This window comes from Musa acuminata, chromosome BXJ2-9 (genome assembly GCF_036884655.1).
Source record: "Musa acuminata AAA Group cultivar baxijiao chromosome BXJ2-9, Cavendish_Baxijiao_AAA, whole genome shotgun sequence".
Classification (NCBI taxonomy): Eukaryota; Viridiplantae; Streptophyta; class Magnoliopsida; order Zingiberales; family Musaceae; genus Musa; species Musa acuminata.
This window is the reverse complement of record NC_088346.1, coordinates 48,625,140-48,649,975: the sequence shown is the minus strand read 5'-3', so window position 1 is coordinate 48,649,975 and position 24,836 is coordinate 48,625,140. Positions and strand designations below refer to the sequence as shown.

General features: G+C 44.9%; 3 protein-coding genes across 5 annotated transcripts; 2 read left to right on the top strand and 1 right to left on the bottom strand.

The window, feature by feature from the left end:
* Positions 1–273: 273 nt before the first annotated feature.
* LOC135622112 (uncharacterized) lies at positions 274–5,069 on the bottom strand. The gene is made up of 2 exons (XM_065123752.1): positions 2,077–5,069; positions 274–1,999 (listed from the first exon to the last, which is right to left on the bottom strand). Exons 1-2 carry the CDS (start codon positions 5,067–5,069, stop codon positions 274–276), a joined length of 4,719 nt encoding a protein of 1,572 aa, XP_064979824.1.
* Positions 5,070–11,089: 6,020 nt separating this feature from the next.
* On the top strand, positions 11,090–13,672 carry LOC135623788 (U-box domain-containing protein 17-like). Its single transcript, XM_065127132.1, has one exon. It carries the CDS (start codon positions 11,107–11,109, stop codon positions 13,579–13,581), a length of 2,475 nt encoding a protein of 824 aa, XP_064983204.1. The 5' UTR covers positions 11,090–11,106; the 3' UTR covers positions 13,582–13,672.
* A 7,669-nt stretch (positions 13,673–21,341) lies between these two features.
* On the top strand, positions 21,342–24,341 carry LOC103999313 (large ribosomal subunit protein uL5-like). 3 transcript variants are annotated; one of them, XM_065127362.1, is made up of 4 exons: positions 21,342–21,730; positions 22,287–22,329; positions 22,445–22,577; positions 23,937–24,341. In XM_065127362.1, the coding sequence occupies exons 1-4, from the start codon at positions 21,539–21,541 to the stop codon at positions 24,136–24,138; spliced, it is 570 nt and encodes a 189-aa protein (XP_064983434.1). In that variant the 5' UTR covers positions 21,342–21,538; the 3' UTR covers positions 24,139–24,341. The 3 variants fall into 3 exon arrangements, with proteins under 3 accessions (XP_064983434.1, XP_064983436.1, XP_064983435.1); XM_065127364.1 differs by having other exon boundaries at positions 21,343–21,694; positions 22,287–22,337; positions 22,375–22,577; XM_065127363.1 differs by having other exon boundaries at positions 21,345–21,694.
* Positions 24,342–24,836: the final 495 nt, after the last annotated feature.

Below are 24,836 nucleotides of genomic sequence, written 5' to 3'. Positions count from 1 at the left end.
TCGGTTGTAAATCTTTGCGACCGCCCTTTTGTACGAAAGGGCTCTCACATGTGCGTTGGCGCGCCGTTCTTCCAGCAGATCGAGGGCTACTCGAAGTCCTTCGTCCGAAGCCTTCTCGTCATAGCTTTGTGTTCGGAGGGTGGTGATGGCTACTTCGGGCGGCAGGACAGCCTCCGTTCCGAACGCGAGGCTGTAAGGGGATTCTCCGGTTGCGGTTTTGGGGGTGGTGCGCAGCGACCACAACACGCTGGGGAGTTCGTCTGTCCAGGTCGATCAGGCCGCGGTCACTCTTCTTTTGAGTCCGTCCAGGATGGTCCGGTTGGTCACCTCCGCTAGTCCGTTGGTCTGAGGGTGGGCCACCGAACTGAATCTCAGCTGGATGCCATGATCGACACAGAATTCTTGGAATCTTCTGCTGGAGAACTGAGGTCCATTGTCTGTGATGATGGCCCTGGGCAACCCGAACCGAGTCACAAGGTTCTTCCACACGAATTTCTCTATTTGATATTCCGTGGTTGTAGCTAGCGGTTCGGCCTCGACCCACTTCGTGAAATAGTCCACCCTCACAATTATGTACTTCCGCTGTCCGGAGGCTGGTGGGAAGGGTCCGAGCAAGTCCAACCCCCACTGTGCGAATGGCCATGCGCAGTCGATGGGGCTGAGCGGGGCCGCGGGCTGTCGGGGTGTGCGGGCGTGCTGCTGGCACGAACTGCACCGCCGGACGTAGGCTTTGGCGTCTTGGGACATGGTCGGCCAGTAGTAGCCTTGACGGAGTACCTTGTGCGCCAGGGTTCGCCCGCCGATATGCTCTCCGCATATCCCCTCGTGGGTTTCTGTTAGGACCATCTGGGCTTCGTCTGGCTCTAAGCATCGCAGGAGGGGGTAGGTGAAGGATCGTTTATAGAGGCGCCCACACTCCACGGTGTACCACGCGTGCGTGCGACGCAGGCGCCGAGCCGCGACTTCGTCGAGGGGGAGGGTTCCATCTTGCTTGAAGCGCAGCAACTCTTGTACCCATGTGGCCGGAGCGTCGCCTGGGGCTGTAGTTGTCATTTCGACGGCGCGGGTTGGGAGCTCCTCGATCTCTGGTCGTGTTTCGGCGACTGGTTTCGACGCCAGCTTAGCTAGTGCGTCGGCCCGCTCGTTCTCTTCCCTCGGAACGCTGGACAATATGAAATAGCGAAACTTGGCAGTTAGGTCTCTTACCCGTGCCAGGTATTTCGCCATGGTCGTGTCCCGAGCTTCGTATCCGCCGTTGAGCTGCTCGGCCACAAGTTGTGAGTCGGTGAGGACGCGTATCGCGGCCACCTGCATCTCGAGGGCCAGTTCCAGCCCTGCCAGGAGCGCCTCGTACTCCGCCTCGTTGTTGGTGGCTTTGAATCCGAACCGAAGGGATCGCTCGAACGAGCGTCCATCGGGGGCGAGGAGGACCAGCCCTGCGCCGGCGCCCTTTGGGTTGGCCGAGCCGTCAACGTGCAGGGTCCAAGCTTCGGGAGCTTGCTCGGGGCCTGCGTTCTCCAGCTGTGTCAGCTCCGCAATGAAGTCAGCTGCCACCTGGGCCTTGATGGCGGTCCTGGGCAGGTAGCTTATGTCATGTTCGCCGAGCTCCACCGCCCATTTGAGGAGCCGTCCAGCGACATCAAATTTTGTTAAGACCTGCCGAAGGGGTTGGTCGGTGATGACTTCCACCGGGTGTGCCTGGAAGTAGGGGCGCAGCTTCCGAGCTGAGAGCACCAGGGCGAGCGCGAGTTTCTCTATTGGAGGGTAGCGCTCCTCAGGCCCGCTTAGGATGTGGCTGACGTAGTAAATCGGGAGTTGTTGGCCGGAGCTTTCCTTGACCAAGACGGAGCTGACCGCATGCTGGGAGGCCGCCAGGTAGAGGCGCAGCTTCTCACCCGGGGAGACGGAGGTGAGCCGGGGGAGGCCTCCTCGCATTCTGGTGTCCACTGGAAGCTTCGCGGGCTCTTGAGCGCCTTGAAAAATGGGAGGCAGCGATCGCCTGATCGGGAGAGGAAGCGAGACAGAGCGACGAGTCTTCCGTTAAGTCGCTGCAGGTCTTTGACCGTTTGAGGAGACTGCATATTGATTATAGCTTGAACCTTCTCCGGGTTAGCGTCGATTCCTCTCTCGTGCACGATGAACCCGAGGAACTTCCCGGAGGTGACGCCGAAGGCGCACTTTGTGGGGTTGAGTCGCATGCCGTACCTGCGTAGCGTGGCGAAGGCCTCGGCTAGGTCGGCAAGGTGTGTTATGGCTTCCCGGCTTTTCACGATCATATCGTCTACGTAGACCTCCATGTTTCTCCCTATTTGATGGGAGAACATCTTGTTTACCGTCCTCTGATATGTGGCCCCGGCATTTTTCAGCCCGAACGGCATGACTTTGTAGAAGTATACGCCTTGATCGGTAAGGAAGGCCGTGTGCTCTCTGTCCCCGGGTGCCATCCTAATCTGGTTGTACCCTGAGTAGGCATCCATAAAAGAGAGTCGTGCGTGACCGGTTGTCGCGTCGATCAGCTGGTCGATCCTCGGGAGGGGATAGCAGTCTTTAGGGCATGCGTCGTTGAGACTGGTGTAGTCAACACACATCCTCCAGCTTCCATTGTGTTTCTTCACGAGGACTACATTGGACAGCCACTGGGGATACTTGGTTTCTTCTATGAAGCCCGCGCCCAGGAGCCGGTCCACCTCCTCTTGTATTGCGCGCTGTCGGTCGGGAGCCTGGGATCGAGCCTTTTGCTTTACCGGGCGGGCGTCAGGCGGGATGTTGAGGTGGTGTTCCGCGACCTCTGGGTCGACGCCTGTCATGTCCGACGGGGACCAGGCGAAGACGTCGGCATTTTCCCGTAGGAGACCGACGAGTTGTTCCCGTTCTTGCTCAGGTAGTTCGGATCCGACCTTCACGGTCTGGTCTGGTCGGGCTTCTACCAAGGGAATGTCGACGGTGGATCCCGTCGGCTGGGGATGAGGAGTCAGTCTTTTTGTTTCCCGCGGATCTGCCAGGGGTGACTTGGTCCTGGTTTTCTTGCCCAATGATACGGCGGTAAGGTAGCACCGCCGGGATTCTTGGGGGCTTCCTGTGGCTTCTCCGACTCCATCGTGAGTCGGGAATTTGATGGTCTGGTAGTAGGTCGAGACGACCGCTCTGACTTTGTTGAGGGTTGGCCGACCGAGTATGGCATTGTAACCGGTAGGGAGGTCGACTACCAGGAAAGTGGTCATCACCGTCTTCGACCTCGGCGGGGTCCCCAGGGTCAAGGGCAAGGAAATGGACCCCAAGGGCGATATTGAATCTCCCGTAAAATCGGTGAGCGCTGAGCACATCGGGCTTAGGTTTCTCCTGGCCAAGCCTAGCTTCTGAAAGGCGTCGAGGTAGAGTATGTCGGCCGAGCTCCCTGTGTCGACCATGATCCTCCTCATATGTGCGTTGGCTACCCTGGCGGATATTACCAGGGCGTCGTCGTGGTCGGGTTGCTCGGTAGCTCCGGTTGGAAAGGTAATCTCGGGCTCCAGCTCGTGCCCTGAGGCTTCGGGGGCGGCTCGAGCATACGCCTTCCTGCCTGACGTAGAGCCTCCTCCTGATGCGGGACCCCCGGCTATCACGTCGATGTGCCGCTCGACGGGGCCCTCCGGGCGAGGAGACCGTTCTTTATTCGGCCGCAGGTACTGGCCGAGGTGTCCCCTGAGGATGAGCTCCTCGATTTGTCTCTTCAATTCGTAGCACTGCTCGGTGTCGTGCCCGTGCTGCCGATGGAATCGGCAATATCTTGATCGGTCCGCGAGCTCCCGCGGGTTCCTCATCGGGCGAGGGTCTTTGAGCAGTCCTTTCTCCTTCTCGTGTAGGAATATTTCAGTCCGAGAAGAATTCAAGGCGGGAAGAGGGGGCCTTGGGTCAGGTCTGTCCAACTTTCGTCGAGAGGCGGCGGGCGGTTGCTGTTGGGGTGGCTCCGACTTAACCTTTTTGTGTTCCTCTCGCCTTCCGGCCATCCAAGTCTCCGCTGCGATGAACTGACTAGCACGTTGGAGCATCTCGGGAACCGCGGTGGGGGGTCGCTCCACGAGCGACCAGAAGAATCTGGAGGGTCGGAGGCCTGTCATAAATGCCTGCATCAAGAAAGAGGGGTGAGCGTCCGACAGTCCATGGATTTGGGTCGTAAATCGGTTCACGAAATGGGAGAGGGGCTCGTCCTCCTTCTGATTGAGCCCGAGGAGCAACGCCATGGATGGCTTGGGTCGGGCATACGCCAGGAAGTTGAGCTGAAAATCTTTGGCGAGCTGGTCGAAGGAGGCGACGGTCCCTGGCTTCAAGCCGCTGTACCATGTGCGGGCCGGCCCCCGGAGAGTCGTGGGGAATGTCCTACACATCAGGGCATCGGAAGTTCCGAATAATGCCATCTGGGCGCGAAAGGCGGCCACGTGGTCTGTCGGGTCGGTGGCGCCGTCGTACGCGTCCAGGGAGGGAAGGCGGAAGTGCGACGGGATCGCCTGCTCTTGTATCTCGGGGGTGAACGGGGATGCTTGACGTCCGTCCACCCCGGGCTCTCCTTTTGACTTGCGGACTTCCAGTTGTACCTCGTCAAGCCTTTGACTGACGAGGCGCAGCTGAGCCCGCAGGGCATTAGTCGAGTCAGCGGTCGGAGCGTTGGGCTCGGGTCGACTCGGCATGTTTTCCGCTTCTCGGCTCCTCGGCCGAGTTGCGGGGTTCTGAGGTGAGACGGGGAGCTCAGGGAGTGGTACGTGAGTCTGGACAGGGGTCTCCTGTTGTGGCGAGGGCCGAGTCGTGTGCGAGGGGGTCCATTGGGAGACGATCGGGATGATGGTCTGGATCATGCCGGTTAGGGTCCGGACCTGATGGGCGAGGTCATGGAAAGCCTCGGGTGATACTGATGGCAGGCCAGCAGGGGCGCCGTCGGGAGGCGTCAAGCCTGGGTCATTGAACAGTTGCCAGTAGCGCTCTGCTACCGCTGCGGGGCGTTCGTCGCGGGCTCCGTCGTGCGGGGGGTGTTCCCCCGAGGCGGGGAACCTAGCGGGTGAGGATTCGCTAGGGTGGACTCGCTGGTCACCTGACATCTGGGCCCTCCTTCTAGCGCCAATCTGTTACGGTAAGTAACTTTTTAAGCCGTGGCCTTGGGGCCGACGCGGCTGGTTCTGGGGTCCAGATGTCGGGGATCTTAGGCGACGTCCCTCGGGATCTCCCTGCGGTCGGCACCGTGGTTCGGGATCGGTCGTTCGGGGCGGCAGGTCGGCGGCTCGGGTCGGCAGATCGGCGGTTCGGGTCGGGGGGAAGCTCCGGGAAGAGGCGACACCGTCTTCGCACCTGCACACAGGTCGGGTCGGGGTGCTCGACCCGACCCCTCCGACGACCAAGTTAGAGAAAGATGTGGAGGGGGTTTCGGAGGAAGAGAAGTAGAAGTGCTTTCTTGTGTCCGTCCCCTTTTGTTTGGGACTTAGGGGTATTTATAGATGAGCTTGGGTGTTACCTGACGTGCCCGTTTGCAGGGCAGGACTGTACCTTCGGTGGCGTCTGACATTGCCACTGGGGCTGCGTGGGAGGCCGAGCTGCTGCAGGGTATGGCGAGCCTCGGTCGATGTGCTCCTGTGCCTCGACCGAGCGCACGAGGTCAAAGCTGAGGTGGTTGGCTGAGGGCTGGTGACGTCGGCAAATGTCGAGTCTGCATCAGCGCTTGCTTCCTCGGGCAGTGTGTCTACCTGACGTGGCGCGTTGCCATTTTTACCCCTATCATTCGGCATGTGGCAACTTAAGATGGAGACCATTCTGGTTCAAGACGAAATTGATTTGGCATTACAGGGAGTTGAGAACATTCTAGATGGTACGTCAAAAGAAGATCTTACGGGTATAGATAAGAAGGCCCGATCCAGCATTATTCTAAATCTCTCTAACGAGGTTTTACGGGAGGTAGCTACGGAGACTACAACTAAGAGCATGTGAGATAAGCTTAAAGCTTTGTATATGAAGAGGACAGTAGAGAATCGTCTCTACTTAAAGAAGAGTTTGTATATGTTTCGGATGACTGAAGGTACATCTATACTCTCACATCTTGATAAGTTTGATTCCTTGGTTATGGATTTGGAGAATATAGATGCAAAAATTGATGATGAGGATAAGGCCCTGTTACTTTTGTGTTCTCTTCCCCAATCTTTTAAATATTTTTGTAATACTATGATTTATGGAAAAGAAATAATTTCGTATGAGGAAATTAAATCTGCACTAAAATCTAAGGAGTAGATAGACAGAGATATCACTGGGGAAAGTAGAGAGAATCAGGTTGAAGGTCTAGTTGTTAAGGGGAGAACAGATAAAAGGGAATTTGATAATAATATATCTAAATCTAGATCTAAATCCAGACATAGAAATTTGGAGTGCAGATATTGTCATAAAATAGGGCACATTAAATCTGATTGCTTTAAATTGAAAAATAAATTAAAGCAAAAGGAAAAATTTATTGAGAAAACTATTGAATCCGTTGAAGCTAGTGTAGCAACTGATGAGAATGTTGAAAATATTTTCTCTGCTATTGATGACAGGACGATGTCTAAAAATAAATGGATTTTAGATTCTGGTTGTTCTTATCACATGTGTCCTAATAGAGATTTATTTTCCACATATGAATCTTGTAATGGTGGAATTGTTTTGATGGGCAATAATGCAGCATATGATGTTGTTGGTAGAGGAACAATCCGAATTAAAATGCATGATGGTATTGTGAGGACGCTCACTAATGTTAGACATGTTTCTGATTTAAAAAAGAATCTCATCTCTTTAGGCACCCTAGAGGCCCTTGGGTGTAAATACACAGCTGAAGGTGGAGTTATGAAAGTTTCTAGAAGTGCCCTTATTGTTATGAAAGCTTGTAGGTCTAGTAGCTTGTATATTCTGTAGGGAACTACTGTCATAGGTTCGGTTGCAGTTTCGTCATCATCATTGTCTGATTCTGACATCACCAAATTATGGCATATGTGTTTGGGTCATATGAGCGAAAAAGGTTTGAGCATATTGAGCAAAAGGGGTCTACTTTGTGGACAGAGTACTGGGCCACTTGATTTTTGTGAACAATGCATTTTTGGAAAGTAGAAAAGAGTCAGCTTCACTTCTTCGACAGTTCACAAAACGAAAGGTACTATTGACTATATTCATTCAGACCTTTGGGGTCCAACTCAAGTTCAGTCTAAGGGTGGTGCTAGGTATATGTTGACTTTCATTGATGATTATTCCACGAAAGTTTGGGTTTATTTTTTAAAGCATAAAAATGATGTTTTTTCTAACATTTAAACAATGGAAGACTTTGATTAAGAAGCAAACAGGTAAACATATTAAGCGGCTTCGAACAGATAATGACATGGAATTTTATGAAGGTGATTTTAATGAATTTTATAAAAATGAAGGAATCGTTCGGCATCGCACTGTTAGGATGACGCCTCAGCAAAATGGTGTGGCCGAACGTATGAACAGAACACTTTTGGAGAGAGCAAGGTGTATGATCTCAAATGTAGGGTTGACAAAGGACTTTTGGGCAGAGGCAATTAATATGGTCTGTTACGTTGTCAACCGCGCTCCGTCTGCAGCACTTAACTTTAAAACTCTGGAGGAAGTTTGGTCAGGTACTCCTACTGATTACTCTGATTTAAAAATTTTTGGGTGTCCAGCATACATGCATATAAATGAAGGAAAATTAGAGCCTCGAGCTAAAAAATGCATTTTCCTTGGGTATGCTTCTAGGGCGAAAGGATACAGATTATGGTATTCTGATCCCAAATCCCCAAAATTTGTAATCAGTAGAGATGTTACTTTTGATGAATTATCTATGTTATCTTTTAAAGAGGAATCTACTAGTTGTACAAATGATAGTGCACAAAAGTAGGTGGAGCTTGAGATTGGTAGGTCTAATTCTTTTCAGTCGAACTCTTCTACTCAAAGAATGCCAGTAGATGGTCCCGAGTCTACTAACGCAGATGATCCAGAGGAAGAGCAATATTCCATAGCCAAGGATAGACCACGGAGAGATATTCGACCACCACAAAGATATGCAAATTTGGTTGCATATGCTTTGTCTGTTGTAGAAGAAACAAGTGAAGTTGGTGAGCCTACTTCTTACTCAGATGCAGTTTTTTATGATAATTCCGCTAAGTGGTTGATTTCGATGAATGAAGAAATTGAATCTCTCCATCGGAATAGAACTTGGGATCTTGTGAAGCCGCCTTCGGGTAAGAAAATTATTGGATGCAAATGGAATACTATTGCTGAGAGAAAGATCCTTGTTCAGAAAATTCATACGAAGGATAATCCAGTTGATATGCTTATGAAGCCTCTTCCGGTTTACAAGTTCAAGCAGTGCTTGGACTTGGTTGGTGTTCATTGTTGGTGATTGCCCGTTGGGGCTTTTATGAAGAAGGTGGAGCAAGTTTTGTTGGGACATGCCAAGGTGGAGATTTGTTAGTTTGGCAAGTCCCATAGTCCCACATCGGAAAAATCAGGCTTGTTATCTCCTATTGAAACTATAAATAAGGGTCTGGGCTTTGAAGTCAGATGCACCACGTGACACCACAAGAAAAACCTAAGTGTTTGCTTTGGGTTTAAGTTCATACTCAGTTAAATAATTTGGGTTTATAGTTAAGGTTTTTCTTGTTTAGTATTTTTTGATGTTTTATGGTCTAGGAATATCTTCCTAAGGCATTTATAATAGTCTCATTTATAGTAGTGATTTGCTCCTCTTTCGTCCGTAGATGTAGGTCAAGGTTAATTGATCGAACCACGTAAATATGGTGTTCTTGTCACTTTTATTCTTTCCGCTTTATTGTTTTCGTCGGATTACCAAAATTACCCTTTGATAAATTTTCTGGACTAGCTCTAACAGCTCCTGCTGTGATCTCTTTGCACAATCAGTACACAAGCCAAGACAAAACTACTTGTGCACAACCAAGTCAGAAGCTTTGAAGAAGAAAACCAAATGGATGAAGCACTGATGTTTATCCAAGAATGGGATTGGGATGGTGAGGGCAATAGTGGCCATAGAAACAGTTGGTGGCAAGTTAGAAAAGATGGGAGGCAGATCTCTTTTTGGTAGGATCTATTAAGGTTTGCCTTCATTTGGTGCATTGCATTAGTACACCGAAGATAAGATTAATTAGGAGGATTTAGTTTAAGTATTGATTGCATCAATGCAAAAGGAGTGCTGCTTTTGGTAATACTTTAGATCAGAATACATAATTAATCTACTGGAATCAAGTTTTGTTTACTTTGTGGGAATTTTCTTTTCTTTATTTCTGTTACGGTGAACAACTTTGAGCAGTGACCTCGGGGCCGACGTGGCTCGGTTCGGGTCCGGAAGACGGGGAATCTTCCCGAGGTGGCCTTGGGGTCCGCTGATGCGGTATGAGGAGGTGGTCCGATCGGGACGGGATCGCCGTTTCCTCCGGGAGGCGGCTCCTCGCCTGGGTGCCTAGCGGGAAGTCGTCAGCTTCGTACCTGCACAAAGGTCGGGTCGGAAGCTCGGCCCGACCCCTTCGACGATCGAGTCAGTCGATGTGGAGTGGGTTTTAGATGGAGAAGTAGAAGTTTCAGTCCCCCTCTTTTTTCGTTCAGAATGCGAGGATATTTATAGGGAAGCTTACTGTTTCCTAATTTGCCCGTTTGCAGGGGGCAGGCTGGTAGCGTCTGCCATTGGTGTTGGCGTGGCGTGAAGAACCGAGCTTGAGCAGGGCGTCAGTGTGCCTCGATCGGCGCCCTGGTCTGCGTTGATCTGCGGGTGTGAGGCTTTATTTAGGACTGCTGACGTCATGCGCGTCTCGTCGCTTTTATTACCCTTATTAATTTCCAAGCAAAGTGGGTGACTTGCGGTCTCTTTTTTGTTCTTGAGTTCATGTATTTCCCATTTTGCTTGCTTTGGGCAGGTATTTGCAAACCCTCTCATTTTCTAGGAGGAAACAGAGCCATTAACTAAAATTGTGTAGCTTTGGTCGATTTGAACGATGCTTTTGTGGTCATTTTTTTTTCTTATTTTATACTTAAATAGTTCCGGTAAATTTTAGATAAATCAAGAATATCATCTTTTTGAAATTATAGTTTATCATTTAAAAAGATACTTCTAGAATAAAAGAGACCTAACGAATTGATGAGCTTTTGGTTTTCATGCTCCTCAATCAATGTAGGATTAAATGGTCTTATCAATTTAACGGGCTCCATAAGATCATTTAGTCCCACGTTGGTTGAGGAGTATGGAACCAAGGGTTCATAAATTTGTCGAGTCTTTCTTATTCTTAAAGATGTCTTTTGAAGTTCGCATGCACCAAAAGGATAAAATCGTGTGGATACACTCATCGTTGAATACGAAAAATTTCTAATGAACATATAGGTTACATCAACGATCGATCAACCAAATGATCCCTCGTCAAAGTCTAACTTTTTGATTTTTGTATCTATATTTTTCTACATATGCGTGATTGCTTCTTTTAATATTTTGTTTTCTACTTGAATGCAAAAAAAAAAAAGGAATTTAGTGCTTATAATGAAATCTAATTATACTTTTCTTTCTGATCAAAATTTTCCTTGCAAAAGAAGTTGACCCACACATACCAGAAGTTTCCTGGTTGCTTCCTTGTTCATACACAATATGGTTTGGCAAGCCAGAAAACGACCAGTTCTTGCTGAGACTTTGCATCGGCATTCATATGTTTGATTTGATTGATGGTCCATCGACTACTCGCGTATCCGATGCAATATGCCACACATGAAGAAGATCTTTTACATTATATGTGGATGAACTATTCGGTCTAATAATTTTAATCTCTTCAATTTTTCCCTATAACTAATGATTCTTTGCTCAATTTTCATACTATTTATCTGAACAAAAAGGACGGTCAAATCTGAATTTAAATTATTGCTTTTGAATTCTTTCGCCTCCGCAGAAGAACAGACGAGAAGAAAATAATGTTGTGGTGTAGAACCGAGTTCTAAATCGCCGGTCAAGAGAGGTGAAGATGACAGAATGACTTGGAAGAAGGCAAAGTTTGATTGGAATTGTGTGACTGAGAGTTGACAATTAGAATCACTGGTTCAGATCATTGCCCGTAAACTATGCAGATTAATTGAATGGGAAGGGAATCGCGGAAGAAATTTCGAATGAAATCCCAAAATTACCCCTCTGTGTGTACCATCACAGCAAGCGTACGAATTAAAAGTCAAATATGTCCCTGTGCACCGGCCACTGCGGTCGGCCGCGTCCTTCGTTTCCACCGCAAAGAAGTCGGGACGCGGTATTCCGCCGCCCTCCACCCCTGTTTAGTGGCCGCAAGGCGCAAGCATCTCCATTTAAGAAACCTTGGAATCGCCCATCCAACAACAACAACAACAACAAGGTTAAGCCGTCCACCACCGAAGAAGAACCCAATTTCCGTGATCGTGGGATCTCAGCCCGGAGGGCCATCGAGCTCCGGCGCTATGTGCTCCCCCATGGCTTTCGTCGCCGCCCGCCGCCTGCGGTACCCCCTCTCCGGCGCGTTCTTCGCCCCCGGCGACCTCACCGACGCCGCCCTCGTCCGTGCCATCGCCGTCCTCTCCTCGGACGCCGCCGCCGCTCGCTCCCTCGTCCCGTTCCAGCGCCGCAACGCTACGTCCCTCGTCCGCCGGCTCCGGGTCCTCGCCGCCTTCTTGGAGTCCCTCGAGGAGTCCTCCTACCCCCACCCACCCCGGCTTCCCCCCTCGGCGGCGTTCTGCCTTGGGGAGCTCTACATCTTCGTCTATAGGGCCAAGCTCCTCCTAGAGTACTGCTCCGAGTCGAGCCGGCTCTGGCTTCTGTTGAGGAACCCCCAGGTGTCCAGCAACTTCCACGACCTCGCTCGGGAGCTGGCCACGCTGCTCGACGTCCTCCCCCTCGATGACCTCTGCCTCGCCGAGGACGTCCGCGAGCAGGTAGAGCTCCTCCGGCGGCAGTGTAGGCGATCCAACCTCTTCGTCGACCCCCACGACGAAAAACTCCGACGCAAAATCCATTCTTTCTTGGCCCGGTTCGATGACGGTGAGGCGCCGGATCCGGCGGACCTTCGGAGCACGTACGTCGACGGTCTGGGGATAGGGAACGCCAGTGCTTGCTGTGCGGAGATCGAGTTACTGGAAGAACAGATCTCTAATCAGGAGGAGGACATGGACCTATCCGTCGTCATCGGAGTCGTCGCGCTCACCCGGTACTGTAGATTCTTGCTGTTTGGGTTCCAGGAAATGGAGGTCGAGAGTTCTTGCGGCGATCAAAAGAAGGCATCGAGGAAGCGATCTTCGAGTCAGGGCAGCAGCGATTTATCCTTGACGATCCCCAAGGACTTGTGCTGCCCGATTTCGCTGGACCTGATGAAAGATCCTGTGGTCGTCTCCACTGGCCAGACCTACGATTGCGCCTCCATCACCCATTGGATCGTTGAAGGCCATCGCACTTGCCCAAATTCCGGCCAGACTCTCGCGAATGGCGGCCTCGTGCCTAACAGAGCACTCAGGAGCTTGATCTGTCAATGGTGCGCCGCCCACGGGATCCAAATCGAAGCTCCTGATGGAGCTGAAGTTTCTGTTGAGAGCCTCGCGGCAGCATGCACCAGCAAAGCCGCAATCGAAGCAGACAAAGCCACGGCAAGAATTCTAGTACGGCAGCTATCAGCTGGTTCACAGGAGTCGAAGGCCGTCGCTGCCCGCGAACTCCGGTTGCTGGCGAGGACCAGGAAGGAGAACAGGTTATTCATTGCGGAGGCAGGGGCAATCCCCCTGCTCTGCAGGCTCTTCCAGTCATCGCATCCGATCGCTCAAGAAAACGCGGTGACCTCAATACTGAACATATCCATTCACGACGGTAACAAGAGAAGAATCATGGAAGAAGAAGGGTGTTTGAGACTGACGGTTCACGTCTTGATGCATGGGTTGACTGCAGAGGCGAGGGAGAACGCGGCAGCCACCTTGTTCAGCCTGTCGGCAGTTCACGACTTCAAGAAAAAGATCGTGGACCAGCAGGGTGCAGTGGCGGGATTGACCAATCTGCTGATGCAGGGAAGCACGCGAGGGAAGAGAGACGCAGTGATGGCGTTGTTCAATCTGTCGACGCATCCGGAATGCTGGTGTCGGATGTTGGACCTGGGGGCAGTGCTCGCATTGGTTGGAGCACTGAGAGATGAGAGCGTCGCCGAAGAGGCTGCGGCTGCTCTCCAATTGCTCGTGAGGCAGCCCATCGTGGCTGAGGCAGTCGGGAGCGAGGACGCTGCGATCACGAATCTTGTGGGACTGATGACGAGGGGAACTCCAAAGGGGAAGGAGAATGCGGTCGCGGCGTTGCAGGAGTTGTGCCGGCGCGGTGGTTTACCAGTTACCCGGAGAGTAGCGAGGATGCCGGCGTTGGGTGGGCTGATACAGGCCATCTCGTTCACAGGGACAAAGCGAGCGAGAAGGAAGGCTGCGTTACTCGTTAGGATGTGCCGGAGATGCGAGTCACCAGCGTTCATGACATGCGAATCATCGAGGGGTTCAAGCTTCGGAAGCGGGGATGCATCTGTGGTTTCTGTGTCCATGGCCGTACAAGTGCCTGTGCTATAGGATGTTCATCATTTGCCATAGAATTCTTTTATTCATGTGAATTGTGACGGTGGTCATAGAGCATTTGGGTTAATTACTTGTTACCCATCCATCCTAATTAGTTATGTTTGGATGTTTACACTTTAAAAAATTATATTTACATTCCTATAATTATAAAAATAAAATATATATATTCATTTACTCTAATAATATCAGTTTTACTGATTAAAAAAATAAAAATAAAAGGTAAAAAGATAATTTTACATTCGGACTATAGTATCGTTGGCGTCGATACTGATGCAGTTGCTTGGTCGTCTCTGACAACAATAAGATATGCTCTCACCACGACGTCACTCACCTACATAAGGAGTGTGCCACCGATCGTATCGTCGCTCGCCCTGTGCCACTCTACATATGTGTCGAAACCGATACAATTGTCGCTCAAAACTCCTCTATCATCCTATTTTTTTTAGGAGTAATGCCTCAGAATTCCCAAATCCCTCTCCCACTCTGTTGCAGCTCAAGATGCCTCTGCTTACCCCTCCTCTCCCTCCCTCCCTTGATCTGCTCCCACTTGAAACTCTCCACCATGTGCAATAAGTGCTCAGTCGCCTCCTCTAACCTATTCATAGCCACACTCGCCATATGCTTCAATGGCCTCCCGCACGATGGCAACGACATGGATGAGCTCTAGTTAGTGCCCGATGTCGCACCATAGAGGGTGGCGTCCATCGTCGATCAGTTCCGGCTCTTCGACTTATATAGCTCCTACAAGACAGTATGCTCCGTCGTGGATGCCACGGTCCACCTCCATCGAACCGGATCATTGGGTTTCCTTGACCACTAGCCTAGCCCAAACAACATCTAACGCATCTGCATTGACGTTGACATAGTTATCAAGTAACGTCGCTCTGCATCTATATCGATGCCGATGCGATGCTAAGCTACCCTTTCATTGCTCGGCAACTGCATCAATGCCAATGTAAATGTAAAGTAGCAAAAGGGCCACTCGACGAGAGTGGTGACGGAACTAACACGACAACGGGGGGAGCGATAGGAGCTCCAACGACCCCAGCTTCGGCTCAAGGCTCGGATCCATTGAACGGGTCAGTGGTGAGGTGATCACCATCTTCACCATAGACATTGTAGTGGCCACCACTATCTTCGTCGTAGATGCTCGGTAATTGCATCAATGTCGACGCAGATGCAAAGCGGCACGAGGCGGGCAACGATGAGGTTGGCAGTGCACTCCTCATAGAGGCGAGTGCCATCATGGTGAGAGCAGACCTTATCATTATGGGAGGCGACCAGGCCACTACGTCGGTGTCGACACAAATGGAATCGTCGTCTTCCACCATCGATATCTTCTATCACCAAACGTTAAAATTATCTTTTTATTCTTTGTTTTCATATTTTCATCGATAAAATTGATAACATTAAAATAAATTGATCTAGATATTTTAGAATGTTGATATAATATTTTAAAATATAAAGAGTGAGACGCTGAAGATAACCAATTAAATGAGTAATAATTAGCCCAATAACATTCTGAGCTGTACCATAAGATGTTCTTATTTTTGGGTTATAGGATGAGCTCTCCACCATGCCATTGGGCTAACAACCATGACATCCTCCACTATAACAAATTATATTTTTACATAAATCGTGACAATAAATGCCATCATGACATATATAATCTTAGATTTTACAATCACATATTCATGTCTATATATTATTACTATGGTAATTTATTTTTTCTTTACAAATGAAAATCATAGTAATAATTTACATATTACTGTGGTTTGTAGTTACAGTAATAAATACTTTTATCCTACAAATAAAATCTACAATAATAGTTTCGTTATTATTATAGTTATTCAACTGTGGTAATATATATTTTTAACCTATAAAGAACAATCACAGTAATAATTCATATATTTATGATATTATTAGACAACATAAATTGATAGCTTTATCCATAAAAATAGTATATAAATTAATTATGATACTACTAACCATAAAAATAGCTTACAATTCACAAAAAGAAGACTATATTCTTTCATCAACCCTATCAATTTATATAAAAATCATAGTACATCATTGGTAGGAGATTGTCCTATGGCATAACATCAGATATATCTTGATTTCTCTTGTCCTAATACTTGAGAAACAATATCTTCACTTAATAGATTATTAGTTGATGCAAGTTCAAGATATTATGCCTTAATTCTTCACTTGTTCCTGTAATAAAAATAAACATTTTTAATAAAAATTAAGATAAAAAGGATTAATAACAACTATAATATAAAATTTTGCGTGATATATACAATTACTCTTGATGCATCCTTATCTACTAGCATTTTATCATCATCATCCTCAATGATTTTTCTCTATCGTGTTAAGAACTTATAGAATGTCAATTACTATTCCATTCACATTATCTCTCGTAAAACTATACTTATCTTGAGTGTCTTTAATGGTGACATATAATATTGGGTCTACATATATATTATATTGCTCAATCTCTTCTAACGCTTTAACATTGATATTAGATGAATCATCGCCAAGGTCAATTAAATTTGTAGGCTTTATCTTGATAGGTACCCACCAATACTAATTATGATGATCTTTTTTTTATTTTATTTTTTTTATATATTATATTCTATTAATCTTTGAAGAGGCTTATAAAAAAGAAAAATAAAGAAATGCTATGAACGAAGAGATGCATACCATTAATAAAAATAATATATGGTAATTTATTATACTGCCCAAAGGTGGAGTTAAAAGAGATATTCGAAACGAATGTATAAAGAGAAGTGTAGAAACATATAGCTCAACTAGTATGGAATGGACTATAAAAAGATATTTGCATTAGTAATTCCGATGGAGACAATAATACTACTCATCTCCTTCACTAATCAATTGAAATAAAATATCTTTTAAATTGATATCAAATCGGTATTTCTTAAAATGAATATCTTCAAGAAGAGATTTATGTGCAACAATCCTTATTTTTATAATTCGAGTATGAAATTCTCGAATTGGCACATACTTTACCTAAGGTGATTTTTTTAAGTTCCCTTATCAACATGCTTGCTCTCTCTCTCTCTCTCTCTCTCTCTCTCTCTCTCTATATATATATATATATATATATATATATATATATGATCTAATATTTACCGGCAACAATTCCTCCGTGATCAAAGAATTTAAGAATTCTATGAGGAAAAATAAGATGACGGACTTACACCTCAGCACTTATTTCTTGAACATTAAGATCAAACAAAGCAATAAAGGGACGTTTATTTCATAAGCAAGCTAGGTAAAAAAGATATTGAAGAAGAGAATTGCCAACCAATTGATACAGCTATTGAATGTGACACCAAGCTAACTAAAGAAGGAGAAGGTAAATCAATTAATTTAACTTATTACAAAAGTCTTGATAGATATTTAAGATATTTGATATGCATAATTTATAATTGGCTTAATAAGTAGATATTTGGAAGCTCTTAACGCATCTCATTTAAAAGTCATTAAAAAAAATTTATGATATATTAAAGGGACAATTGACTATGACATATTTTATTCATAATCTAAAGTTTAGAGTTAGATTTAGTGATAGTGATTGGGTCGGAAGTTATGACAATCAGAAAAGTACAATGGGATTTATATATATTTTTTAAATAATTATATTTATATAATCTTCTAAAAAATAATTTATCATTACTCTATCTGAAGTAGAATATATAGCAACACTTTCTTGTGATAATAAGTCAGTCGAGATTTATGTTGGTAATAAATTGACTATTACCTTAGCAAAAAATCTAATATATCATGAGAGATCTAAATACATCCACATAAGAATAAATGAATAAGTAATCGATATTCTTATAAAGTCCTTAAAAGTTAGAGTTTTTAAATATTTTCGAATGAAATTTGACACAATAACTTTAAGATGAAAAGAATGTTAGAGTATTAAACTTGTTCACATTCATACAAACAAATGAGTTAGTTTTTTAGTGAATTCATTTGAGAGAAGCTCCTTTTGCATTGTCCAAATTATAGCTTGTTCTCCTCTCTCACCTTTTCTTGCTTCCAATCGTCCTCAAACTAATATGTTGAGGATCTTGATCAGTGATGACTCACTATTATTTTGGTGGGTCGTCATCATTAACTCGTTGAGGCTCTCTAAGTTATGATTGTATTATGACAAGATATATTTTTTCCTATCTTTCTAACTTGATTGAGGAACAAAAAATACTCAATCGATTAATCCACAGATGTGAGAGAACGCCAACGAGAGGCAGATCCACAGATTCCAATACAGCTAAACGAGATGGGAGATCAGCACCAAAGGAACAAACAAAACCAGGAAAGCCTCAGCTCAGATCTTTACCAGCAAACCTGTTTCCACATGAATGATGATGATTACCACTTTCCTCACCATGTAGAACATATGCGCATACCGACATCCACGTCCTTTTCGCCTCCAACCTCCACTTCAACCACCCTCCGGTCTCATCTTTCTTGGCCTTTTCCCCTTACCTAAAATGCAGAGAACACTGCTCTCTTCTCTTACCCTTCCTCGATGTCCGACTCACAGGTGATGATAACTCCGCCTGAGGAAGTAGCCTCGCCTATGGCAATCGTCCAACTGGTCTCGAGACGGGTCTCGGACGCACTCCTGACCAAGTTCCCGGACACGTCGGAGTTCGACTTCGAGTACGAGAAGAGCAGCCTGTGGTCGCCGCCGGTGCCGCTCCCCGCGTCAGCGAGCTCGTCCCCCCTTGCGTGCGCCAAAGGAGATCGACGCCGTAAGCGATGGAACAAGGTGAGCCTCCATGGAGACCACGACCTTCAACAAGCAGTTGCATATGGGTCTTGCGTGTGTACCAACAACTCTTCTTGTTCATGGCCGTAGGTCTTCTGGTGCTTCTGAAAGGTAGAAAGTTGGAGGTCGCTGAGCTCTAATTACTTTATCTGCAATCTACGTTTCTTTCAACTTTTAGGTAAAGAAAGCATCCTTTGCTATCCTTCATTACAAGGGATGCATAAGAGGAACCCTCTGTAACACAATTCAATGCCAGTTTGCTTCATGTGAGAGCAGCTGAAGAGAAATTAGCAGCTTCCAGTCCAAGGTCTAAACATAGATATATACACGATGGAGTATGTGATCTGCAGCTATATGTTGGTTTGATTCTCAAAATGAATCTGAAGACTTCCATCCTCTCGGTCATTTGCATCTACTGGTGACACAAGTGCAGCATTCATGCAAGCATTATTGATCTCAGTGCATAGAGTAGCAGACTGAGGGTTGAGATAGATACAATGGATACTGCCAAATGAACAAGGCTTCTTTACACATCCAGCATCATCTGGAGTTGCAGCAAACTTCTGTCATGCAATGCCATGGCTGTCAACTTACTTTCCACATGGAGTATTGCAACAATTAATGAGTGTTTTGATTATTACTCTGTTGCTACCTCCAGTCGTCGTCACATTTATAATTAGCAGCTTAATCCCAGCTCGATTAATGAGACATCCAAGTTCGGGTCACTCCATGTTATTATTGCCTTCATGTATGTAATTTAAGATCCTCATGTTAATTTCTCCAATATAATGGTCGATCTCTAAATCTTTGTGTTCATCCCTTTTTAACGTATACAAAGGAACAGCAAAATACGTACAAACTGCTGCAGCTTCTTTTGTTTACATGAGAAGCTGCTGCAGATATCCAACATTACTTGGTTGCATAAGGACAAATCACGTACGATGTATCCCGAGTTTTCTGCCTCGGAGATACTGGCAATACGCGTCGAAGTCGTCGCCGATGCTCGCCAAACCCTAAGGAGGACGGGAGCTATGCAAGTACGAGAAGCCGAAGGGAAAGAAGCATCAAGACGAGGCAAAACGGAGAAAGGAAAACAGTTCTCAGTCTCAGCCTGTGAAGATAATGGTTAAGACTTGAGATGAGCTCAAGTTGGTGCCCCCCCCAGTGTTGGGACTGTGGTGATGGTCATGCAGGAAGAAAGGAGGAGACTTGGAGCCCTGTAAAGCTTATCCAACTAGTGAATCCTCCTCCAAGATAAATCTGTGAGAAATCAAGTCAGCTAAATTCCTCTTATGTTATCTCACTCCCATAACAACAAAAAAATCTCCTCTATATATAATTATTTTCAGATTCAAAATAAGTATCAAATTCTTTTATGTTAATTTATATATCGCATTGACTATGAACTGAAACAGTATCTTTGTTATGGCTTTGCTCGATTGGTCATATGGCTGCTGTATGCAGATAAATAAACAAAAAGATAATTTTTTTTTATGGATCTTACAATACTCTATCAAAATCTTTACCAACTAAGCTATCTAACATCTTTCTGTCTTATGAATCGGTTACTATGATGGCTACGCAATGATTTCATTTGGAAAAATAGAAAAAGATTGCACTAAATACTAGTTCAAAACATAGTCAAAGATTCAAGCAAATACTGGGATGGCTTTACTTGTTGCCTATGATCATGAGCAGATGATGATATGAGCAAGAAGACACCTCCTCCTTGCCAGATGAGATGGACAGTGGGGGAAAATGGCAGGGCAATTCTCCTTTGGCAAGAGAGGGAGGAGGCACATGCATCTGCACCTGCTTGGACTCCTTGCCAAGAGGAGAACTGCACTGTCATTCTCACACCCACCCTCTTCACGGCGTCTTCCTTCCTCCTCTTTCCTGCTTTCCCTGCGGCTCGAGTTCATCATTTATAGTACGCGGCGCCATAGATCATATCTGGATATGCTGCAGGATATGCTTCCAGCATGCTTCAGGAGCTTTCTTCCCTATAGGAAGTCAAAGTTCTTCATTACTGTCATATTATACCGTAAAGTTTTTACTTAATACTTGATTTATCGAACCAATATCTTTTATTTTTATGATTATCTGATTGTTGAACTAACAATTTTTGCATGGTTCTATTTTTCTTTAACAGCACCAAAACTTTCTCATCCATTGATGCACTTCAACAAATGCTTGGTCTCAACATTGATGTACACATTGCTGCATGCGTTGGTGCATGAATGTAGGATTACATTGATTCGAACCATCTACTTAATCATGTGTCAACCTCTATAAATCTGGAAAGGAAATGGAACATAGCCCAAAGGAATCATCTTTATGTCCAAGTCATGGCAGCCAAAGGAGCTTTATCTTTGCACCTGGGTTTGCTGGGGGTGGAACATTCTCCTAGATGTTCCAGTTGGGTGCTCCTCTCCAGTGTTCTATAAAGATTTGAGATCTCTTGGTTTCCTGGTAAAAGGCATTCATGGAGATGCTCCTGAGCAAGCATTATGTGACATTTTTAGTCTTAATGTTAGGATTGATATGTATTTTTGATTAATAAAAACTTTATTTGCAATCAATAAAGAATCCATATTTGGAAATATTTCTTTACTTGAAGGAAAAAAATAGGAATTAAGTATTGAATACTCTATAAATGCCATATGTATTATATATTCTAGGATTTTAAGATGTGTTATGTAAGGGGAAAACTGCTTGAATGCTCCAAAGTTTTCTTACTTTGGTAGATTTGGTTTGATTCAAGAGATGGTTTATTTTTCTTATAGTATAAAGAATCTAATTCAAGAGATGATTTATTTTTGATTTGTTGCCCATAATATTTCATCTAAAAAAATTCAAATGCTCACAAACCCCATCTTGAGAGAGTCAAACACTGTTTGGGTCAATTTTTTCTTGTGCCCCTTTGGAGGATCCCAATTTGGTCCATAGGAAGCTAAGTAGCTTCGCAGTGGCATTTTCGTTGTTTTGGCGGCGGCCAGGAGCAGCCGAAAACCCTTACTGGATCTTCCGCCACGCGAGCTGTTTCGCTAATGGACTACGCCACTCTACCCGCGTCGATCTCTCTTCTCTTCTCGCAATGGTTGTAATGCTGGATCATATCAATCGCTTTATCGAGCTTTTCTTCTGATGAAAAGCTGCTCTGATGAAATCGTTCTCCGCCTCTTCCCTTTGCGGGATTCCGAGAAGAAGCTGTCGAACCCGATGAGGGAGATCAAGGTCCAGAAGCTCGTCCTCAACATCTCCGTTGCCGAGAGTGGCGATCGTCTCACGAGGGCCGCTAAGGTGTTATCTTGGCTCTCTATATTAATCGGTTATCAGGTCGATCGAACTCATTTGGCGGATCACTTTTGACTGTTTGCATTTCTAGATTTTGCCTTATATATGAGTTGGTCGTTGATTTTTCTGTGTCAAAATCTGATTTTGATGTCCTGATTTCGATTTTTTATTGGGCTGAGATTTAATCAATGTATATTGAAAAATCAAAGCTGAAAGTTGTAATCTTTATGATAGTATGTTTTTTTTAGTCGCTCTCCTGGCCTTGTGAATGTTCTAAGTACAATATTGACATGTCTCTGCAATGCATATGCAAGTTCTAGTATTTGCTAATGCTCAAAAATCTCCTCGCCTATCAGAAAGGCTCATCTGCAGTTGTAGCTAATGTAGTTTTGAGTGGCTATCTTCTATGTATTTAGTTCGTAAATAACAAGGTACGTAAACAGTCTTGATCTGAAGTCGATCAATCTTATATGTGCTGCATTGTTAAATTCTTTTTAAGTTCTTGGTTGTTTGTTGATAAGCATACAGGGTTTTTATTCTTAATCTATACTGTGTTTAAATTGTTTGCTTATGGGTCTAGTTACCTCTGCTTTTGTAGGTTTTGGAGCAGCTAAGTGGACAGACACCAGTGTTCTCAAAGGGTACTTTTGTTGAAGAATAACGTGCATTAAATGAGTATTTTTTAGATTGTTCTAAGGTATACTGTCCGGTCATTTGGAATCAGGCGTAATGAGAAGATCGCGTGCTATGTAACAGTAAGAGGTGACAAGGCAATGCAACTTCTAGAAAGTAGACTAAAAGTTAAGGAATACGAGCTGTCAAGGAGAAACTTCAGTGACACTGGTTGCTTTGGATTTGGCATACAAGAGCATATTGATCTTGGAATTAAGTAAGCAGTTTTTTTAGTTGTCATTGTTAATTTTCCTTTCAAAACCATAGATATACACTAGAAGAATCTGAACTTGTGTGTCTATATTTATTTGTTGTGTGTCATCTTTGTTAGAATTTAACCTTTAAGTTGATTAAGCTTACCTTTGGGGTACAGATCTGACAATGGGGAACATGACCCATTTAAATTTGAACTCTGAAAGTATGTGTAGGAAATATACCTGTTGCAAATCAGTGTTTCTGAATGTACATACTAACTGTTACTGTTATGTCAGTGGTTTGGAGAATTAGTGTTCTTTACCAGGTTGCTCATGAATATTCTGAGTGAATAATAATAAACATTTAGAGCAATTAAACAATAAATTTTATTTGCTCTTATATTTTGTTGCACTTTTTTAGAATATCAGGAGCAGATTATCCATTTTCTTTCTATTTGAGCTTAGTCCTGGGTACTCTTTTTTTCTTTAGCTTAGTCATTCTGTACTAAAGAAACTTAAGATTATCATTTGGATCCAACTTCCCATGTTTCGGACATGATTGTTCTTTAATAGTGATGCTTACAGTCCACTCTCAATTTGTTAGTTCCCCCTCTATGTGACCAAAGATTCCTTCATTTTCTATTTTCCATCAGTGCATTGCCTGGGAAACCTACACATGGTTCACACAAAACTTCAGTCTTAGGTTTTATTTAGAAATTTCTGATTAAAGGAGAGCAATGTAGAAAGGAGAAAAAAACTTGAGGATAGATTAAAAAGTTGTGAAGTAGGCAAACATGTCCATCCATAGTAATTGATCGATAGCATGAGCAGTTATTGATTTGTGCTATGGCTTGAGCATGTGTCATCATCCACACAGCATGGAACTCGTCATGGTACGTTTTGACAATGTCATGCTGTGCTGGTTATGTGCGTAACATGCTGCTGCTATCTATAGTTAGGCATGATATGCGCATTGATAAGTTGCATGTAGCATGGCATCCTTGTTTGAGATTAAGATGCTGGTTAATCAACATTTACTTTATTTTTTTTGGTCAAAAGCTTTCTTTGATGAGAAAAGAAGAAAAGTTATTGAAAATAATCTCTGGAGACTTGGTTGGGTTTGAAACCCTGATAGAGCATCCTTTGGTAAAGGTTATAGCTAAGGGCACATAAATCAAACTTGAATTATTGTAAAAACTAAAATTAAAATTGGTACGTTAAAGTCCTCAAATAGAATTATAGATTTGCACCATGGCTTGCACATATGTCCAAGTTAAGGATTGGATTAGCATAGTCACGAATCATGATATTCTTCGCATGTTAAAAAAAATTTGTGTTTGCTCATTTTATTATTCTATGAATGTGTTATCTTACTTTTTCAGGTATGATCCCTCAACTGGTATCTATGGTATGGATTTCTATGTTGTATTGGAGCGTGCTGGCTATCGTGTGAGTCGTCGCCGTCGATGCAAGTCACGAGTTGGCATTCAGAACCGTGTCGCCAAGGAGGATGCAATGAAGTGGTTCCAAGTCAAATATGAGGGTGTCATCCTCAACAAGTCTCAGGCAACTACGGGTTCTTAAGGTCCGGTACAACTGGACCATGAAAATTGTTCTGCAGCTAAATTAGCTCTTTTCTCTTTTTTTTCTTTCAATCATCAGTGTTTCTTTTGAAAACTCTGCTACTTTTCCAACTTTGTGTCCCAGAGATTTGTGTTCTGTTCCTATCATGAATCCACGGCCTTCGCCTCTCCCGGCCAAAGACAGTAGCCATTAAAATTTTCTAACATGTTGTGGAAATAGGTGACTTTTGCATTGAAGAAGCCTGTGTTTTCTGACAATCCATCCTGCTTTAGATGTTAAAGTGTTTTGAGTTTATCCTGAACTGCTTCTTTGTTGCAAACTGTTGGTCCCTACGGAAGAAATAGTTCATGTGGTTATGGTATGTCTGCTGACACATCTAAACTTTGGACACGACGAAGAGAAGAGAGAGAGAGAGAGGTGTGGTTTCTATACAGTAACAAGGAGCGGTCGAACACTTCGCCTCGTGCTTTACGGCAGCGAAGCAAATGAGGTCGGTGTGTCGAACGTAGTTGACCTTTAAAATGAGGGGATGGTTGCAAATAATCATAGACTGTTATATTTGAAGATCCTTTAAAAAAAGTATATTGTGTATTGCCTCTCTATATCTAAATTTAACATAATGCACACATTCTTGCAAAATATAGAAAATTGGTTGACATCATCTAAAATGTCATTCGACTGTTAGTTTTTAACTCACT